The sequence below is a fragment of the Lemur catta genome, chromosome 6 (genome assembly GCF_020740605.2).
Source record: "Lemur catta isolate mLemCat1 chromosome 6, mLemCat1.pri, whole genome shotgun sequence".
NCBI lineage: Eukaryota > Metazoa > Chordata > Mammalia > Primates > Lemuridae > Lemur > Lemur catta.
The window spans coordinates 34,999,386-35,020,153 of NC_059133.1; the positions used below are offsets into that span (position 1 = coordinate 34,999,386).

At 35.4% G+C, this 20,768-nt stretch overlaps 1 protein-coding gene across 1 annotated transcript in view; it reads right to left on the reverse strand.

The window, feature by feature from the left end:
• Window positions 1–20,768, reverse strand: part of OTOGL (otogelin like) — a 133,300-nt gene that overhangs the window by 68,966 nt on the left and 43,566 nt on the right. Inside the window, exons 19-25 of the mRNA XM_045553306.1 lie at window positions 20,366–20,575; window positions 18,344–18,509; window positions 17,668–17,742; window positions 15,208–15,260; window positions 13,471–13,633; window positions 6,300–6,407; window positions 5,413–5,551 (exon numbers count right to left, since the gene is read on the reverse strand). Coding sequence (XP_045409262.1) covers window positions 5,413–5,551; window positions 6,300–6,407; window positions 13,471–13,633; window positions 15,208–15,260; window positions 17,668–17,742; window positions 18,344–18,509; window positions 20,366–20,575 — 914 coding nt within the window. The remainder of the gene's footprint in view (window positions 1–5,412; window positions 5,552–6,299; window positions 6,408–13,470; window positions 13,634–15,207; window positions 15,261–17,667; window positions 17,743–18,343; window positions 18,510–20,365; window positions 20,576–20,768) is intronic.

Genomic DNA, 20,768 nt, shown 5'->3' on the forward strand with positions numbered 1-20,768 from the left:
CTCTCTCTCTGTCCCAACCTTCCAGACACACTGGGGCATGGGTTGGGGCCCCAAGGCATCAGACAGCCCTGCCCCAATGGCTTTGCTGAGCTCAGCCCACCCAATAGCTCTTATGGGTTGGAGTCTTGTGCCTGCAGCTCTCCCAGGCTGGTCTTACACACTGGTGGATCCACAGTTCTGGGATCTTGGGAAAGGCTCCAACCCCACTGTTCCACTGACCATTACCTAGTGAGGATTCTCTATGGTGGGTCAGTCCCTCTAGTAAGTCTCTGAAGCATCCTTTGAAATCTAGGTGGAGGCATCCATGCCTCCATAGCTCGAGCATTCTGCATACCTGCGAAATTAACAATGTGAGGATGCCTCAACATGAGAAATATTGAAGTGAAAAAATTATGCAAGGTATAAGAATTTGAGAGTAATGAAATTAGAAGATTTTCAGAGGTTTAAGGAGACAGTGAATATTTGAAATATCACCCAAAGAGCATGCTGAAAAACCTAATCTAGAACAAATTATAGGAAGAATCCTAGCTGTGACTGGGGTTTATCATGAATTCATGGAAGTAGAGTTTGGCTCTGAAATCTGACAGTTGTGATATTATATTTCCAATTTTTGCTGAGGACATCCAGTGTTCTCTTTCTTTGAGTTTATAGCACAGGTCAAGATGATGTTTGATTTCTCATCTCTTTCTTTCTCTGAAAAAGAATCTTATCACAAGAAATACAGTTGACTTTTTGTCCTAAATTTGTTTCAAGATGCTTAAAAAATAATCTGCCATAACATGTGCTATTTATAGTAAAGAGCAAATAGCCTCCAAAATGAATAAAATATCAGAGTACCTGGATTTTTTAAGTTTAACGAGTATTTATACAACAAAGTTATGGTTAAGTACTTACTCTTTATCTAGAATTGGATTACATTTAAAATCATACAATACAGACATGAGAAAAATAACCTTAATATTTGTTCAAATGTGAGGATCAAGTTACATCATACTTTTAAAATAAAATTGAGTAAGTAATAAGTTTGAAAAGTACAGTTGGAAAACAAAAGAGAAATTTTTATGACTTAGATTACTAGATCCTTCTCAGGGCCCAAAGAAATAGAAGATAAATTTCACCAGATGAAAAGGTATTACAAATAACAAAGGTAAAGCCTGGAATTTATAATCAACACTGGAGGAAAGAAGCTGGTTGACAAGGAAGAAAAAATTCACAGAGGTGATTCCTGTCACTAAAAAAGCAGCAAGCAAATGAATGGTGCTGGCTTCTCAAAAGAAATACTGATTCTTCCAGAAAAAGGTAGGCTCTGTCATGGGAAATCTTGGCAGATGGAGTAATCAAAAACAAAATACTACTAAAGAAAAATTGAAGCAGAAAAGAATGCAAGCATGAGAAATTTACTATTAATATCTGGCATGATCATATTTCAAGACCATGGAAATTAAGTTGTACTGCTTAATCTCTAATTTATCTTTGGTATGCAATAATTATGTTTTATGAGCAAATAAAGTATTTTTTGGTTTATCCTGTATGTTTTGGTCAGTTTGTCTTGAAATATTTTGGAGGCCTGATTCTGACTTTAATTTTAGTAAAATTACCCATTGTAATATAAAATAATGTATTATATAATTATAATTAATTATTAATAAGTTTTCTTTTCTTCAAGTTACTAAATCAAATTCAGTAATAAAACTTTAGTTCTGAAGTCTACTGTTTGTAAACAAAGTTTCTTTTTAAAAGAACATTATAAAAGAATAAAAAGAACATTTTTACTTTTCAAAAAAAAAAGGTGCATACAATTCTAGAACTTGGAAATTTAGACTTTTAATACTCTTTGTGTCTTATGCTTTCTAAATGAGCCCTGATGACAGATATTCATCCAGATATTGAGTTAGTGATCCAAATTTCATTGCTGCTAAAATATTGGAAGAATGTTTCCTGTGACATGTTTCCTTATATACAGGCAAGTAATCTAATTAAAATTTGAAACTGAACATGACGTATCCATTTTAACAGAAAGATATGGTAGCAAATTAAGGTAAATGTAGGAAATCAGATTATAAAGGCTAAATGCCAAATAATAATGACTCTTGCCTATGAAATAGACTGACACTGTTATGTTGCAGCACAAATAAAGAAATATTGCTACAATCACTCAGCATCAAACTCAAGAATATACTTTCATCATGCCATGAATCAGCGTTAAGACAAATACTGTACGTGAAATATTTTCCACAATCACTATTTGAAGATATAATGGTAAATATTATGCTTTCTCCACTGCAAAAGGAAATAAAGTGATAAGAAAAAGCCAGGCAGAAAATACTAATAAGTAGTTACTGAGTTCACCACATTCTGCAAAATGACTTGGAAAGAAAATAAAGAAATCTAAGGCATTATCCTTTCCACCAAAACTTCAGAATTTGCTTGGATAAATCTGTATTAATATGGAGTGTATATAGTAGTTATATATAAATTAGCACAGTTTACATTTAACATTAATAGATCCCCAAAATTGTTTTATTAAGTGAATGAAATAAATGCATGAGCAAGGATCATCATTGACACACATTGGAAAATGTTTTCAGAGATGATGATCCATGTACAAGTTTTTAAATGCTTTTGGTAAACACATGTAAATATTTTTCCATATACAAAATGAAAATAAATTTTGGCAGAATTTTTGTCTTACTAGTCAAAATGATACCATAAACAAACATCTTTAACAACAATGATATATTCAATAGGAATATGTCATGTTTGATGTGATATTGTCAAAGAAACCTCGGTTTACCTGAATGTGACTTAAAGTTGACCTCTCAGAAGAAGAGGAGAATTTCAAAAATAATTAAAATCTTTTTTTTAAGAAAGAAAAATTCTCCATATCCTTGCTACTCAAAATGTGGTCCATAGAAATGGAGCATTAGCACTATCAAGTAGCCTATTAAAAAGGAAGAATCCAAACCTTACTGCAGTCCTATGGAAATAGAGTTAATATTTTGTTTTGTTTTGTTTTGTTTTGTTTTGTTTTGTTTTGAGACACGGCTAGAGTGCAATAGTGTCATCATAGCTCACTGCAACCTCAAACTCCTGGGCTCAAGCCATCTTCCTGCCTCAGCTTGCAAAGTAGCTGCAGAGTCCGTATTCTAACAATATCCCTAGGTGGTGTGCATGTACACTAAAGTTTAAAAAGCACTGATCTAGATAGTTCAAGTTGAAAACACGTATATGCATTTATCACAAGTCTTGGATTTCTAGAAGTAAAAAATTAAGTTTAAGCTTGTGTTCTCCACTCTCTAGTTGAGACTGTTGAAAAAACCCAGCAAGCATTTTTTTAGCTTTATAATTCAGTCATAATTGTGCCAGTCCATATGAGGAACCCAAAAGAAGTGTAACACATAGTTCTGACATAAAATGATACACAATCTCAGTGAGCACATATAAAGTAACCAGAAAATAATGAGCTTCTTAATTTTCACATGGTAACTATAAATACAATAGGATATAAGAACAGGACAGATCAGTGTGAGCTGGAAACATCACTCTGAGAAAGCAGAGGAAAGCAGATACAGAAAATACCCTGAGAAAGGACATAGAGGAGGGATGGAGCCAACAGAGAACTTTGAAAGGCTGGCATAGGAATTTTGACTATGAGGCTGGTCTTTGGAAGTCACTGTAGTTCTTAATAATCAATGACATGATGACAGTATGACTTGTAGAAGATTAATAGAATGAAATAATATATTATTGTGGGGATGAACTTGAGTCAGAAAGATAGCCTAGAAGTTGAGGGTCAGAACTGTACATGTCAATTTGGAACTCTTCAGTGTATAGGTGTGGTTAAGATCGTAGGAGTGGATGAACACATCAAGCACTGGGAGAAAAGGGTAGAGAGACCAGATCAGACAACCAATTCAGCCAACATTCAATGAACAACAACTATGTGCCCAGCATGGTGCTCCTCCCTTATAAAACGGTGATAACGAAGCCTTGGTTCTTACTCTGAAGGAGCCAGCATCTCCTTGTCATCTCTGGTCGGGGCTTATGCAAGAAAAAAAGGAAACACAGAGAAAGAAGAAACCAGAGAGATACTGAAAGACTCAAAGAGCATATCCAGAAAGTTAAAAGGTGGAGATGACTTAAAATAGTGTCAGAGGCACTTAAATATCAAGGGAAATGAGGAGTTAGATTAAAATCAATCTGATACATATTGAGACTGAAGTATATTAGTTTATATGTTCAAATCCCTAAATTGTTATCTACTTTTCCAAGCTTCTAAATTTATAATTTCAACCTCAGGAGATGAGAAGATTCTAATGTAAAATTGTTTGCTAAAACAAGACCTGTTTAGGGGATATCAGAATGTGTATTAATTATTGTGTGTCCCCTGTGCTCCAAAAATAATGAAAACAACACAAGACCAAAAAACTCTATAGGCAACTTGCCATCTTCTATAATTACATGCCTGCCAAATTCATTCCCAACTATTTATTCTTTAAAAAACTTAAAATTATTCATAAAGGAGGTTGAGATAAGTACCAAAGGGAAATTCAATGGCTTAAAACATAAGCAAGAGCTTTGCTTAAGTTTTAGATTTTACAGTTCATTTTTTAACAGAACTAATATAAAATGGAAATAATAATCTGTTCACTTGACATAGGCTTAAAGAACAGGATCATATGCAAACCTCTAATAATATAAAAACCATGCCCAGAAAAAAAAAAAAAAAACATGTATTAATCATAGGATTGCTTGCTGGAGGAAAAATGTTACTTTGTTTATTCTTGTGTGACTTCTTTCTAAAGCTTACATTTTTCATTTAGAAATTTAATTTTTATAATCAGTGATGTCTAAATAAAATTTAAGTATACAGGCAATCCAAATGCATTCAATGTATGAGAAATTTTAAAAATTTTATCAGATGCATACAGCCTGGAGTTTACCAAAGCATATCATCAAAATAGCATTTCTAGACTTGAGCATAATATCTCTTGATTGTCATAACCATAAAAAATACATAATCCAATGTATGGTATAATGTGTTATATTTATACTCACCAAACCAGGTTAATAATAATAAAAATGGTTGACATTTATTAACATTTACTTTATAACAAACACTAAGTGCTTTACATGTACTTATCTCATTTAATCCTCACAACTACCTTAGAAGCTAGGTAAAATTATTTTTCTCATTTTATAGATGAGGAAACAGAGGCACAGAAAGTTAAAGAATTAGCCCACCACGTATAAATGATAAAACTTAAGAATGAGTTAAGGAAATTAGTTTAAAATCACCGTAACTTGTATAGGTTTTGTTAATGACATATGAATTTCATATATTATGGAACACATATTTGTTTTTTACATTGTCTTACAAAATGCAAATAAAAACAAGTAACTGTGACCTACCTTTATCAAAAAAACCTGACAATCACTGATATAATCATATTCCAGTCCATCAAAAGAATGATAATGTCGGTCCCCATATATTGTGCATACTGCTGGGCATGGATAATATGTGCAATTGAACATTCCTCGTCGACAAACACTATTAGAAAATAACATGAATTAACGTTTTAAGAAACATGGCTCTAATTAATGTTTTTCAAGTGGCATTAACATTGAAATATTTGTATTCAAAAGCATTCACCAGCCAATAGCCCTTACAAATATTGCCAATTCATTCTGATACTACCTTTACATTGACAAATTAGGCATACATTTACCACGTTGTTTAAATAAATTATCAGATACCAAAACCAAGCCTAGAAACTGTGCCTGGGTTGTACACAAAATAGACAATGGAATGAAAACCTGAACATAGGTCTGCTGGGAGCCATAGGAGCAAAATGCCATCTCCTATATTTGAGTCAATTTAAATATATTAGACATGACATTGCTCATGAGTTTAGAATCTTTGCCCATATTGTAAGGAAATTATATTTCAAATTTTATTTTATGATATTGCTGTGACTTATATCCAAACAGAAAAGCTTCCATGAAATATGGTCTTCTCTGTATAACATTTAGAACATTCTTATAAACTTGAGATATTTTTCCTATTAAATTTTCAGATTGTCATATTTCACACTTTTCTTCTGGACTAAATAAACACGCATAAAAATAATGGCATAGTCATTTTTTCCCCACCAACTCCTGAATGCCTTTAAAATCTTATTTACTCTGGCTTGATTTGTTTTTTGCTGAAGTCAGTCACACTAAGTAAATACAATAAGATGGCTGAAATTAATATAATTACTTAGGAACATTTTTGTGAAATAAATAGATCTCATTACCAGGTGTAACATGGTGTAGCAATCACTTCTCCTGAGAGATATTCCCAATCTTTCCAGATACATGGACAGCTTTCAGGAACATAACACTTCCCTTTGTGCTCTGCCATTCTTCCAAGTGAAGAAGTAAAATGCTATTTAGTATAAACTGCTAATTTCAGTTTAAAAAAATCAGTAATCATATCATATTCAACACTATCATCTATATTTATTGTAATTATCTAAGGCATATTCTATCCGACCTATTGAGAGGTTGAATTCAGTCTTTCTCCCCCTTTTTAACCACACAGTATCTCGCATATCACAGTATTAAATAAATGCCAGGTAAATGATTCGAGGTGGTATTTTTACCTTTTGTTATTCACTTAGTACAATTAAAGGGAGACAGAAGCCTAAATTTCTAGTAAAGTGAACTATTCTGAAAAAAAATATATAAAGAGGAAGAGTCCCTTTCTTTAACATTTGCTACTTAAGAGTCTGTGGAATCTAACAATTTTTTGATAAAATAGTAGATTATGAAATAGATAACATTTTCTATTACAGGATATAGAGAGGAATAAAAAGCTTCTCTCTGAGTGCTTACAGTTAAAACCATGTGAGTTTACTTTAGGTGTGCTTTGAACTCTAAAACCATTATGTGAAGTGTTTCACATTGTTTATTATCAACGTAGGTTTTGAATGTTGGTTTCCTTTTAACTGTTATTTTCTTCCTGAAAGATTATCCCCTTAAAAAGTATCTAAAAATATCCATAAATATAAAAATCAAAACATATATAAATGTATTTTTAATATAAAACTAAAATATAAATATAAAATAAAATATAAAAATTAATCTCATAATCTCAGGGAAGATTAATTTTGGTGTGTTATCAAAATATTTTGATGGCAAGGCTAAAGAAATAAATATTATATATAATATTAATATATAACATATTGTGATATATAACATATATTGTAAATCTTTTAACATAAATAAATGTATTTTTTAATATTCTTAAAATCTTTTTTCCAAAATGCTTTAATAAATAACTTAAAATAATAATTAATCAATATTATAACAATAAATAATAGATATGACAGTACTGAATTATAAATATAATAATTATTTAAATATATACTATAAGAATAAAATAAAAATAATGAAATAACATTAAATTTAAAGATAATTTGTTGTTATTTAAATAAGAGTTTATTGTTATGAATTAATGTATAAAATAATTTTTATTTAAAAATAATAAAACTAACAATAAATTATTTTTAAAGTAATAAAACAATAAAAAATAAATAGCTACTAAATATAGATAAAATATATGAAGTTTTTCTGAATTTGCTTTAGAATATAATAAAACAAGGTAATAAAAATTAACAGAGAAGTCAGGAATCCTGAATTCTTGCCTCTTCTCTTAAACAGAAATAACCCCACATAGTGCTCTGCTTTCCCTCACGTTCTTCTTACAAACTACAGTAGTAATTCCTCATTCAATGCATATGCTGTCCCCTAGATTTCCAACCTCATTCAAGAAGACCATGAATATCTTTTTAATGGTTGTATCTCAATGACTAGCACATAGAAGACACTCAATTGTTGAGTAAAGTTGAATAAGTGAACTTATTTATATAAATGATACATTATCTCATTTAGATTTCTTTCTTTCAGACCAACAAAGCCGTAGATTCCATAACCTCTCACCTCAACCCTCCTAAACTTCTAGGTAATCTGAGCTTTGCATCTTTTTTCTGCCTGGAAAACCCTTCCCTTGTGTTCTGCCTGGCAAACTTCTGCTCATCATTAAGTCTCAATTCAGTGCAATCTTTTCAGTACAATCTTTTATGTCCCTCCTTCATATGCTTCCTAAACTTAGTAATTTATACAAACCTTTTTATTGGAGGATTCATTAACTGTTAAGTACTTTATTAAATGTCTTACAGTGATTAAAAAGAGTAACAACAAAAACTGACATTTTTGACTACTTACTATGGCCCAGGCACTATTCTAACCACTTTAAATATGTCACTCACTCATTTTATCCTGGTGACAATCTCCTAAAGTTTATTCTATTATTATCTTATACATGTATTTTAGTACTCTCTCATTCCTGTAGCTTAAAACAACACCCCAAACGTTAGATGCCACATAAACTTTGATTGTCCAATTGTTTAAGTGAAAGATACCTCACTGAAATGAACCACAATCCCTACATATCCAGCCAAAATAGTGGTTTTAAGTGGTTATGCTAATGAGATTTTTTATAACAAATCGAAACTGGATGAAGGGAAAGAGAGCTATAAATCACTGTAAATTACAGGCACATCGCAGAGATATTACGGGTTTGGTTCCAGACCACCACAATAAAGTGAATATCCCAATAAAGCAAGTCACTGAATTTTTGTCAGTGCATATAAAAGTTATGTCTGTACTATACTGTAGTCTATAAGTGTGCAATAGCATTATGTCTAAAAATGTACATATCTTAATTTAAAAATGCTTTATTACTAAAAAATGCTAACAATCATCTGAGCCTTCAGTGAACCCCTAATCTTTCTGCTGGTGGAGGGTCTTGCCTCAATATTGATGGCTGCTAACAGACCAGGATGGTTGCTGCTAAAGGTTGGAGTGGCTGTGGCCATTTCATAAAATAAGACAATGAAGTTCGCTGCATTGATTGACTCTTCCTTTCACAAAAGATTTCTTTGTAGCATGCAATGCTGTTTGATAGCATTTTACCCACAGCAGAGTTTCTTTCAAAATTGGAGACAAACCTCTCAAACTCTATCACTGCTTTGTCAGCTAAGTTTATGTAATATTCTAAATCATTGTTGTCATGTCAACAATGTTCATAACATCTGCACTAGGAGTAAATTCTATCTCAAGAAACCACCTTCTTTGCTCATCCATAAGAAACAATTCCTCATCTGTTCAAGTTTTATCATGAAATTGAAACACTTCAGTCACATCTTCAGGCTCCACTTTCAATTCTAGTTCTCTTGCAGTTTCTACCACATCTGCAGTTAGTTCCTCCACTGAAGCCTTGAACCGTTCAAAGGCACCCAGGAAGGTTGAATCAACTTCTTCCAAACTCCCGTGACTGTTGATATTTTAACTTCCTCTCATCAATCACAAATGTTTTTAATGGCATCTAGAATGGTAAATCCTTTGCAGAAAGTTTTTACTTTTACTTTGCCCAGATCCATCAGAGGAATCACTATCCATGGCACCTATAGCCTTACAAAATATATTTCTTAAATAAGAAGACTTGAAAGTTGAAATGACTCCTTGATCCATGGGCTGCACAATGCATGTTGTGTTAGCAAGAAAACAACATTAATCTCCTGGTACATCTCCATCAGAGGTCTTGGGTGACCAAGTGCATTGTCAATGAACAGTAATACTTTGCAATCTATTTTTCTGAGCAGGGTCTCAACAGTGGGCTTAAAATATTCAGTAAACCATGCTGTAATAAGAAGTGCTGTCTTCCAGGCTTTGTTCTTCCACTTATAGAGCACAGGCAGAATAAATTTAGCATACTTCTTAAGTGCCCTAGGGTTTTTGGAATAGAAAATGAGTATTGGCTTCAAATTAAAGTCTACATTAACCCCTGCATTAACCCCTACACAAACCAGCTGCATTAACCCCTAACAAAAAGAGAGTCAGCCTATCCTTTGAAACTTTGAAGCCAGGTATTGACCTCCTCTCTCCCTATGAAAGTCCTGGATAGCATCTTCTTCTGATATAAGGCTAACTCATCTACACTGAAAAATCTGTTGTTTAATATAGCCACCTTCATCAATTATCTTTGCTAGATCTTGTGGATAACTTGTTGCAGCTTCTCCATTAGTACTTGCTGCTTCATCTTGCATTTTTATGCTATAGCGATGTCTTCTTTCCTCAAACCACGTATAAACCTCTGCTAGCTTCAAACTGTTTTTCTGCAGCTTCCTCACCTCTCTCAGCCTTCACAAACTTGAAGAGAGTTAGAGACTTGCTCTGGCTTAGGCTTTGGCTTAACGGAGTGTTGTGGCTGGTTTGATCTTCTATCCAGATCACTAAAACTTTCTCCGTATCAGCAATACGGCTGTTTCACTTTCTTATTTGTGTGTTCGCTGGAATAGCACTTTTAATTTCCTTCAAGAACTTTTCCTTTGCATTCACAACTTGGCTAACTGTTTAGTGCAAGAAACCTACCTTTTGGCCTATCTCAGCTTTGGACATACCTTCCTCACTAAGCTTAATCATTGCTAGCTTTTGATTTAAAGTGAGAGATGTGGGACTCTTCCTTTCACTTGAACACTTAGTGGACATTACAGAATTATTAATTTGCCTCGTATCAATATTATTGTGTCTCAGAAAACAGAGCAGCCTGAGGAGAGGGAGCGAGATGGGGGAGCAGCTGGTCGGTGAGGCAGTCAGAACACACACACCATTTATTAAGTTCACCATTTTATATGGGTGCAGTTTGTGGCACCCTAAAACAATTCATAGATGACTATAACAAATATATTAATAATAATGAAAAAATTTGAAATATTGTGAGGGTCACCAAAACATAACACAGAGACACAAGTGAGTAAATGCTGTTGAAAAATGGAGCCAACAGACTTGATTGATGCAGAGTTGCCACAAACCTTCAGTTTGTGAAAAATGCAACATCTGCAAAGTGCAATAAAGTGAAGCACTATTAAATGAAGTATGCCTGTATCTGCTTTAAGCAGTTTTGGGCAGAGGGATAAGTAATAAACATTTACTGATCACTTAGCATATAATTGGTGTGCTGCACATACTCAACAATCCAAGAAATAAATATTATTATATCCATTTTATAAAGAGAAACTTGAGATTCCTAGTGCTTAAGTAACTTGCCCTGAGGTACCTCAGCTATTGAGGAAGACCATTATTTGAAGTGATTTCTATCTGATTCTTTCCATTATACTACTTTCTTTTCTTTTCTTTTTTTTTTTTTGAGATAGAGTGTCACTTTGTTGCCCAGGCTAGAGTGAGTGCCATGGCGTCAGCCTAGCTCACAGCAACCTCAAACTCCTGGGCTTAAGTGATCCTACTGCCTCAGCCTCCCGAGTAGCTGGGAATACAGGCATGCGCCACCATGCCCGGCTAATTTTTTCTATATATATTTTTAGTTGTCCAGATAATTTATTTCTATTTTTAGTAGAGACGGGGTCTCGCTCAGGCTGGTCTCGAACTCCTGACCTCGAGCGATCCACTCGCCTCGGCCTCCCAGAGGGCTAGGATTACAGACGTGAGCCACCGCGCCCGGCCTATACTACTTTCTATTTCTTCAATCCACAGTGATTTCTAAATTAGGGTTATGCAGTCCTTTAACAGTCAATAAACTGCTGGCACTATTAGGAGCCCCATGAAAACAAGTGATAAGCTATTGTGCCAAAATGAGCCAGACAATGTCACAGGGAGGATAAAGCAAATCACATTACCATAAACAACTTTGTAATAAAATATTCTTGTAGGCTGGGAATCGTGGCTCAAGCCTGTAATCCTAGGGTCCTGGGAGGCCGAGACAGGAGGATCACTTGAGCTCAGGAGTTCAAGAGCAGCCTGAGCAAGAGCAAGACCCCTTCTCTACAAAAAAATAGAAAACTTAGCCGGGTGTGGTGGTGCCCACCTGCAGTCCCAGCTACCTGGGAGGCTAAGGCAGAAGGATCACTTGAGCCCAGGTGTTTCAGGTTGCAGTGAGGTATGATGACACCACTGTACTCTAGCCAGGGAAACAGAGCAAGACTCTGTCTCAAAAAAAAAAAAAAAAGTTCTCCTAATAAATTATTTCCAAATCAGTCAGAGGCCTCTAAGTCAATTCCAACTACATTTATTTCAATACAGTCAGAGAAGGCAGGAGAAAATTTCTTCAAGTTTTTGTAATGGCCAGTAAATAAATTGTCAAACTAAACATCAAAGCTGATAGTAAATAGTTATTTTTTTAAAATAATACCACCAAGTACAGTATATAAAATAAAATAAGATATGGCTTTAATCAGCCATGAATCCCCAAGAATCAAATTCAAATCAAATAAATCAAGCAATATTGTAGGTTTTCACTATTTTATCGTAATAAAGGTTTTATTTCCCTTGTCCTTTCTACTAAAATGCCTTCCTTGCTTACCTGCTCTAAGACCTGATTTCTACCTGACTTTCTTTTCCCGTGCATGGGCACTTGTTCTTTTGTGACCTTCCTTTCTCTGCCTCTTATGCCCTTTCTTTTTAAAGACATTAATACCAGTCCCAAGTTAATTGGCTCTTCAACCTATTCCAGATGGGGGCCATTTAGACAAATGCGATTCTCCTGGGAAATAAACCACAAGCCCTCTCTCTTCTTTGTTCAGGGTTTATATGAGCTGATCCCAAGAATCCCTTTGTGTGAACATGTTCATTGAGGAAGAATGGGTGACCTGTTTGCCTTAGATGGCCCTCGCTGCACTGCCTCTATTCATTGCCAGATAATACGTGTGCCTGCAAGGAAGCCGATAGCGCCCAGATTCTGTGCTAGTCTTTCCCGTGTAGTAGGCATTTCTGCAATGGAAGAAAATTTATGAAAATAGGAGTAGATTATGCTACCATAAAATAGTGGCTTGTATTTATTGAATACATACACACCATGTCTCACAATGCGTAACTGAGGCTTAAAAGGAACTTGCCAAAAAATCACTCAGCTAACAGCAGCAGAGCCAGGATTTAGCTCTGGTGTGTCTGAAGCCAGAGCTGCCACTCTTACCAGCTACCCTTTATAGCCTCAGTACACCATTTTCTGTAATATCTATAAGATAAAACAGTTGGCACCACTAGTACAACTTCACACCAACAACAGTAACTGCACAACAGAATATACAAAAGACATGCTCTTCAAAAGTGTTTGGAATGAAAAGTGACTAATCGTGTTACTTTCCCAAAATTGCACTTGAATCATGGGAGAAATTCCAAGTTCATCCAGAAATGAGTTTTCTCCCCAATTCAGTGTCCTTCATTAATAATATGTCACAATGTTACATGAGCGTAGCAAAATAATTACAATAGTCTTCTAGCTACCAACCCAAAGTTAACCACCAGTCAGAACAATAATTTTGGCTATTTCTGTAAATAATGTTCTTAAGAGATCTTATGCTTTTGGCCATATCCTGAATGTTCCATATTATCAAAAAAAAAGAAGCTTACCCTGGAGCACAAACACAGCCACTTATACAGGGTGAGGATGGGGCGCAAGTGAAGTTCATAGCTAGGTTTGCACATGTAGTCTCACAATTTACACCACCAGCTGGTAATTCAGGGTTAGGAAAGCTGCAGTCGAAATACTCCTTTCCCTCTGGGCAGACGTGAACTTCAGAGACAAAGCACAAAATGTTCTTAACGTTATATTTGCTCCATAGGCAATCATGTTGACATGCATTTGTCATCAGAACAAAATTCACCATAAAATATTTTACTAGTTATGATTAGACGCTCTTACTCTGTGATTTTTTTTTTTAGTTGATGAGCTTATAAACATTTTCTAACTAGATTCCCTTTAATCACCAAAACTTCCAAAACCTATTTTGAGTTTGAAAACATTAGCTGCCTTCCATAAGGTAATAACTAATTAGGATATAATTTTCTGAGGTCAAGAAACAAGATATTTTGATTAATCCAAACATATATTGCCAATTTTTGAGGACTAAAAATACAGTATATTTAAACTTCTACAAAGCCACAACCATGATACTTCTTGATCTTGCTTCACCCCTATGTCATTGTTTCCACCAGTATTCAATATAGTATAGAAGTGCAGAAGTGGACATAATTATAGGCAGGACAAGGTTACATATTCCTCCAGAAAGCTTTTAGGCTCTCAAGGATCAAAGTTGTTTCCTTACGTGAGGCCAAATGGATCAAATCCTGTGGATCCTCTGTGAAAGGACTAGCCACCTGGGTTTCCCTTCTCTAACTCTTAGTAACCCTGAAGCAAACAGGGCAAAGCAGGGATGGCCTTATAGCTGCTGAATATGTGTGGTCCATAAAAATACCTTGCAAAGAAGCCCTAGACTAGCCTGAATCCTTGCAAAGTAAATCCAGGTCCTATAATTGAAAGCTAATTTATAATAATATATACCTGGCCATTCAAATAAATAACAAAGCAATAGTTCACGATTACTTTTATCGCCCTACACTCTTCCTGTCCCTTAAAATCAATGAAAGCAAGTGTTCTTTATTATTTGCCCAGAATTCCCCCATCGTAACTGAGAATTTCAGGCTCTTTATGTGATAAAAATAAATAATAGATAGGGTCCTAACACACAGGATCTTAGAAAAGATATTAAAATATAAAATGACATTCTAGAGAGAGCAGATGTCATTTTATATGCCATTTTTAATTGATTCCTACTAGTTCCAGAGCCTTGCTACTCATAATGTAGCCCAGGAATCAGCATCACCTTGCCCTTTCATAGAAATTCAGAATTTCAGGCATTGCCCCTGACCTATTGAATCAGAATCTTTATTTTAACAAGATCCCCAGTGTGCACATGAAAATCTGAGACGTGCTGGTTTAGAGTAGTGTCTCAATTTCCGTTACACAAATGGGTTACAACTGGTGCCTGGATATATATCTTTAAAGTCCTTGGGGCACCTAAGGTGGTCCTGGGGTAGGCAGCATCCAGGCAGCAAGCCTGGGGTGACGAGATCTGCCCCTGAGCACACTTATATTTCACCCCAGACTGGCCTACAAATACTGTACTTCTCCATGTGGAAAAGTTGGGAAGCACTGGAGCACTGTGTTGAGAAGCATTTTCAAGGCTGTATTCATGCCCACTGGCAAGGAGGGCTGTGAAGGATTGATGACTTCTGCTGGAAGAGTGGGGGCAGCATCCGAGCTATCAATAGAGTCTCCTTGAGGGAAAACATCTTTTGAGATCTTACCAGTAGAGGGCGTTGCTAATTCATCACATTTCACAGTCCCATTCGAGCACTGGCTAGAAGTAAACAAAGTTACTTTATCAAACCAAACTTCAGTTTTTTTCTGAATTTCAACAACAATCTAATGTGCAAGAATTGATTGAGTACATATACAAATGTTATTTTCCACACAGAATTTTTTATAAATAGGTTATTGGCTTAGGTCCAATTGGAAGAGAGCTATTTCAATTCAACACATTTTTACCAAAAACCAGTAAGTATGGAGCATCGTGACAGGCGTGGGAGATGCAATGACTGCAACTTACAATCTTTGCCCAATTGCTTATATCCTAGTAGGAGAGGAAGACATGCAAGTCAATAACATACGCAGCATGACCCATGAAACATAGAAATGTTTAAGAGATAGAAGTATAACAAAGAAAAACATTTTAAAATCTGCTGGCAAATGACATCAGGCAGTCAAAGTCTGAACAATTTTGAAGAATGGATGGAGATTATGCTATGGATAAGGTAGGTAGAAGGCTATAACACTGGAAACAGGTACAAACCACAACAGGTTAAAACAGCATTCTCTGTAGCAAAGTGTAATGCAGGAAGGGACAGGAGATGTCGATGGCAAAAGAGGCATTTAGAGATATTTAGATGCTGAGATTTTATCCCTGAGACAAGCAACTGAAGACCTTAAACAGAGAAGTGATGTGTTTGGTTTGAATCATTCTGGCAGCAGCACTGAAGATAGAGTGAAGTCACAACTTCCTTGCAATTTAGGTTCCAAAGTCAGGGCAAAGTTAGCTTTGAAAATCCCTCAAGAACACGATAGAGAAAAACACACCAGTTCTCAATAATGCCAACACAGTTTTTCCTTCAGCTCTGGACCAGATCATGTGTTCTATATTGAAAAATATGTTGCACGCTGCTTAACACTAGAACGACACTCAGAGGTGTGATTCACCACTGTGTGAATCACCTCTGATTAAGTTCACGCACACTATGCAAGGCATCGAGGAACTGAAACAGGCAGGTCTCAGACCACATTACCAGGTCTTCTGTGTCATACTCATTACGAGACAGAGCCTTTTTAAAAGGAATGGCAGACGAGGTCACTATACTAATTGAATTTTTATTTTTCTCACTGAGGAAGGGCAGTTACTTTGTTTTTGCTAAGTTTACGGAAATAAATTTTAAAAAGATATGACAACTTGGCAGAATGGAAGGAGGATAAGACCAGAGGCAGGAAGACCAGCTAGGAAGGTCCAGGGAAGAGAGGGTGAGAGACATTGCTAAGGCAATGGCAATGGAAAGGAAGGAATGGCTTTCAACCAAGTGTAGAAAGTAAAATCAAGTAAAATCCAAAGTTGTCGGGGATTTATTGGCTAGGCGTGTCGAGCAGGAGGAAGGAGTCAAAAATGACTCTCAGATTTCTGGCTTGGGAAACTGTGTGGATATCAGTACTACCTACCAGAGAAAGACTCCAAAACTGGTTGCTTTTGTGTCCTGATGGGGCATGGGAAGAAGGGAGATGGAGATAATGATAAAGATAAATTGAGCATAAACAATATTCCGCTGTGAATACAAAATAAGCTACAGAGAGCAAAGTAGGCAGGAGAGCAAGCACTGAAGAGCCAGATTGCCTGGGATCAAATCCCAGCTTTATTATGAAGTTGCTTAGCATCTGTGCCTCATTTTCCTCCCTGTGAATTGGGAAAAAGCAATTGTACCTATCTCTTAGGGTTGTAGTAATGAGAATTTTAGTAATATATATAAAACACAGAATGGTGCCAGGACAATAGGAGGTGCACGGTAATAGTTAGGTGTCATCATTGTTATTACTATTATGCACTGTCTATTATTATCTGTGGGCACCTACAGTGCAACAAAAAGAGGGAGGTTAGGAACTGAATATAAATAAATGTGGACTGCTGCACAGATGTACCTATATTTCTAACAGATAGGTTGTAGCCAGAATGAATGTCATCCTATGAATAAATGTTATCTCACTGGTATTGATGTCCCTGGGAAGAAGATACGATTACCTTTTGTGTGGGACATTGTTCAAATCTATTTTGGAATTTTTTCTGAGCCACAGATGAACCACAAAACTAAAACTGCTCAGTAATATTGTAGTATTTAAACACCCACCTCACCCCTAACTTCTGTCTAAGAGCCAAAAATAATCAAAAGGCTTCCACTGCACTGTGTGACACAAATTTATAACACTCTTCTACCGGCATGAGAATAAAACTCAGGTGTTCCACATTGAAATGTAATATATGCACGTATCATGTACATATGAGGATGTATACATGTAATATATACATATATATGACTATCATATATTTAAAGGTTATGTTATCTTTATTTTTTTAGATTTCAGAAGTCATATATCAACTTAAAGTTTTGGTTAAGAAATTATATTAGTACATGTGTCGTTCGTCAAGTAAAATCCCCATCATTAAAACCTACCATAAGCCCGAGGGTGTTGGAATGAGCTCTCCAGGTTGATAAATGCTGCCCCTATAATGACACCGGCAGTGAAATCTATAAGTGGGGGGAAAAAAAGTTTAAGGAAATAAAGCAAGATATAAGTTTTTCCAAAAATCACTAAAATTCAGGCAGACCCTACGCTCTGCATCGGTCATTGTAAGGCACTCTAAGGTCGACATTATTCTGCCTGCAACCCTGACATACAAACGGCAGAAGCTGTTTAGATGTGAAGTGTAGCTTCAGATTTGCTTTCTAAAATACAACTCACAAACTGTGTTGTTTTAGTCACAAGAAAAGTCACTGAATGCACTTCAGAGAAACATAACGGATATATCATTTAGCCCTATGTATAAAAGTCTTTACATCAAGTGAGAATTGACAAACGTGATTGCTAACAGACATTACAATCCTGCTTACTAAAATTTGCCACAGTACAGTGAAACATAAACCTTATTATTGATTTGGATATGACAAAATCAAGTGGGAAGAAACTTCAGGATCAACCATCAGATTTCTTAGCTCTTTCTGTAGCAAGGTCAAAAAAAAAGTAAAGACAATAAGAAATATTTTTTAAAATAAGCATGAAAGCCTATTTAACTGATAAGAAGAAAAAGAGAGAAAAACTGGATGCTGTCAACCCATTTCTGTGACTTACATGGGCACACAAAAGTTAAGTGTGTCTTCATAGAATTTGCCTTCAGGACAGTTGCAGCCTTCGACACAGTCATCATTACACAGCTCCGGGGAAGAGAGAGAAATGCAGGAACGGCGGCAAAATGAGGAACAGTGATGGTACAACATGCCCTTCTGGCACACCACAGCTAAGAACAAAGGAGCATCATTTGAGAAAGATCCACAAGGCACAGAAATATTCCATGCTTGCTCAGAGGTCTATGATAGACATATATCATGAAACAAAAGATATCTTACATCACTAAACATGGAATATTACATAATTCTACAACAGAAAATAGATAAATAAAACAACTCCCAGCCTCAGCAGAAGTATAGCAGAATAATAAAATTTCTATTTCAAAATATTTTTCTGTGATGTTTTATAACATTCTTTATTAAGCTGTATCATAATTTTTTTAATATTTCTGTCTCTTAATGTTTGGATAAACTTCCTGTCCTTACATTTTAAATCTATGTACTGCAATATTGTCATCATCTTCCTTATGGCATTGTTTAAACCTAAGTAAACCTTTAGTCTTCTACAAATAAGAAAAAAATTGAGTTTATTGATCCACACATAGTTTTTAATGTTTGCCTTCTTAATCATGTTTGCACTTTTTTCTAAACCCGTCCAATTTCTCTTTAGACCAAACTGAGCTGATTATGATGGGCAAACTAAAATAATCTAAAAGCGTACTTGTACAAGCACATAGAAAATGCAAATAAAACATAATTGAAGTCATTTTTGTATAATTGACCTTGGGAGAAAAAAATGGTAGGACATTTTCAGATGCCAGTAGTGCAAAGGCAAATAAAATCCAGAGCTTGGAGTAGAAGAGGGAAGGATAGGTCCTGACAACTTTGGATCTTGGATTTAACACACGTGGGAAGGGAAAATGAAAGTTGGCCCTTTACAAGATAAGGAACCGAGAGATCCTTTAACTTGGACTCTCAAAGAACAACATTCTCAGTTGAAATGAAAAACTAAAGCAAGGGTCAGCAACGTTTTCCTGCAAAGGGCCAAATGGAAAATATTTTTAGCTTTGCAGACCATAAAGTCTCCATCAGTTCTACCCTCGTACCACAAAAGTAGCCATAGGCAACACATAAACAGATGGACATGCCTGTATTTCAGTAAATTTTATTCACAAAAGCACAGGAGGTCCAATGATCATTGTTTGTCAGCTCCCAGACTAGAAGAAATCTGCTCATAGTATAGAAAGATGCCAGCAAGGCTTTTCAAATGATGGGTCTGTGATAAATTAAAGTTACTTCTAAGAAGTCAAAATCCAAGACTTATATTCTACACAGGTTTGGTATATGAATTTATATTACTTTATTTACATTGTTTTTGTCTTAGACAAAAACTGATCAATTAACATGAAAACTGGCCAATAATACTCCAGGAATAACTGCAAACCCCTGGGGCAGTAAGGAGGTGGAGAAAGTGGTGTTCTCAAAACCCAGGTCACAAAAGATTTTAATGGGGGCCTGCTTATAAAGATTAGCTAATAAAAAAAATATAGAACACAAAGAAACAATCTCTCATGAATGAGAACAGCAGACACCATAACTGTGACAATTAGAGCCTCAAGAATTTGAGATAATAATTGCCTGTTGCATAACCTATCTATTTAACTACAAATCAGCTGTGTCACTATATCACATAATGCTTTTCCATACTTTCCAATATGTAGATATGACATTTCCATGGTAAGAATTTTTTCAAATTTTTCAAATTATTTCTGTTGCATATTTCAAAGCATATAGTTACGCTACTTTTGCTTATAACAAAAATAGTCAAAAGTTATTGGTCTTATCCAACATATCTTCAATCTTAAGCAACGGTTTCATTTGCTTTTCTTATTTGTACATTATAAGAATATTTCAAATAATTTACATGCAATATTGAGCTTTCATCTAAAAAATAAATGCAGTAATTACGAGCACAAAGATCTCTAAAGTGTTATCTGATAGTCTTTATCTGTGCCAGGGTACTCACCACAGAATGAAACCTGATCCCTGAAATGGATGGGAACACCGCGCTGGCCACAGAGATAGGCATAGTGGGCAAGAGCGTTGCACAGGCAGGCGCTTCCACATTTGCATGCATCGTGGCGGCACAGCTGATAGTACAGCCCAGGGCTAATGTAGACGTGGCAAGGAGCAAAGAGCTCCTGGTGGATGACATCGCAGTGTGCTGCATATCCGACTAACAGAAAAAAAGGCCCGTTAGCATCTCATTTGCTAGTCCAGATTTTACCCCTAAGGATCAAATTCCAGAATTAACCAGCATCTTGCTTTCTTAGAAATGTACTGTAGTACATATTACTTTAAATAAGAGAACCAATAATTTCAGTTTATACAGTGTTTGTTTATGTTTTGGTAGTAATAGGAATAGCACT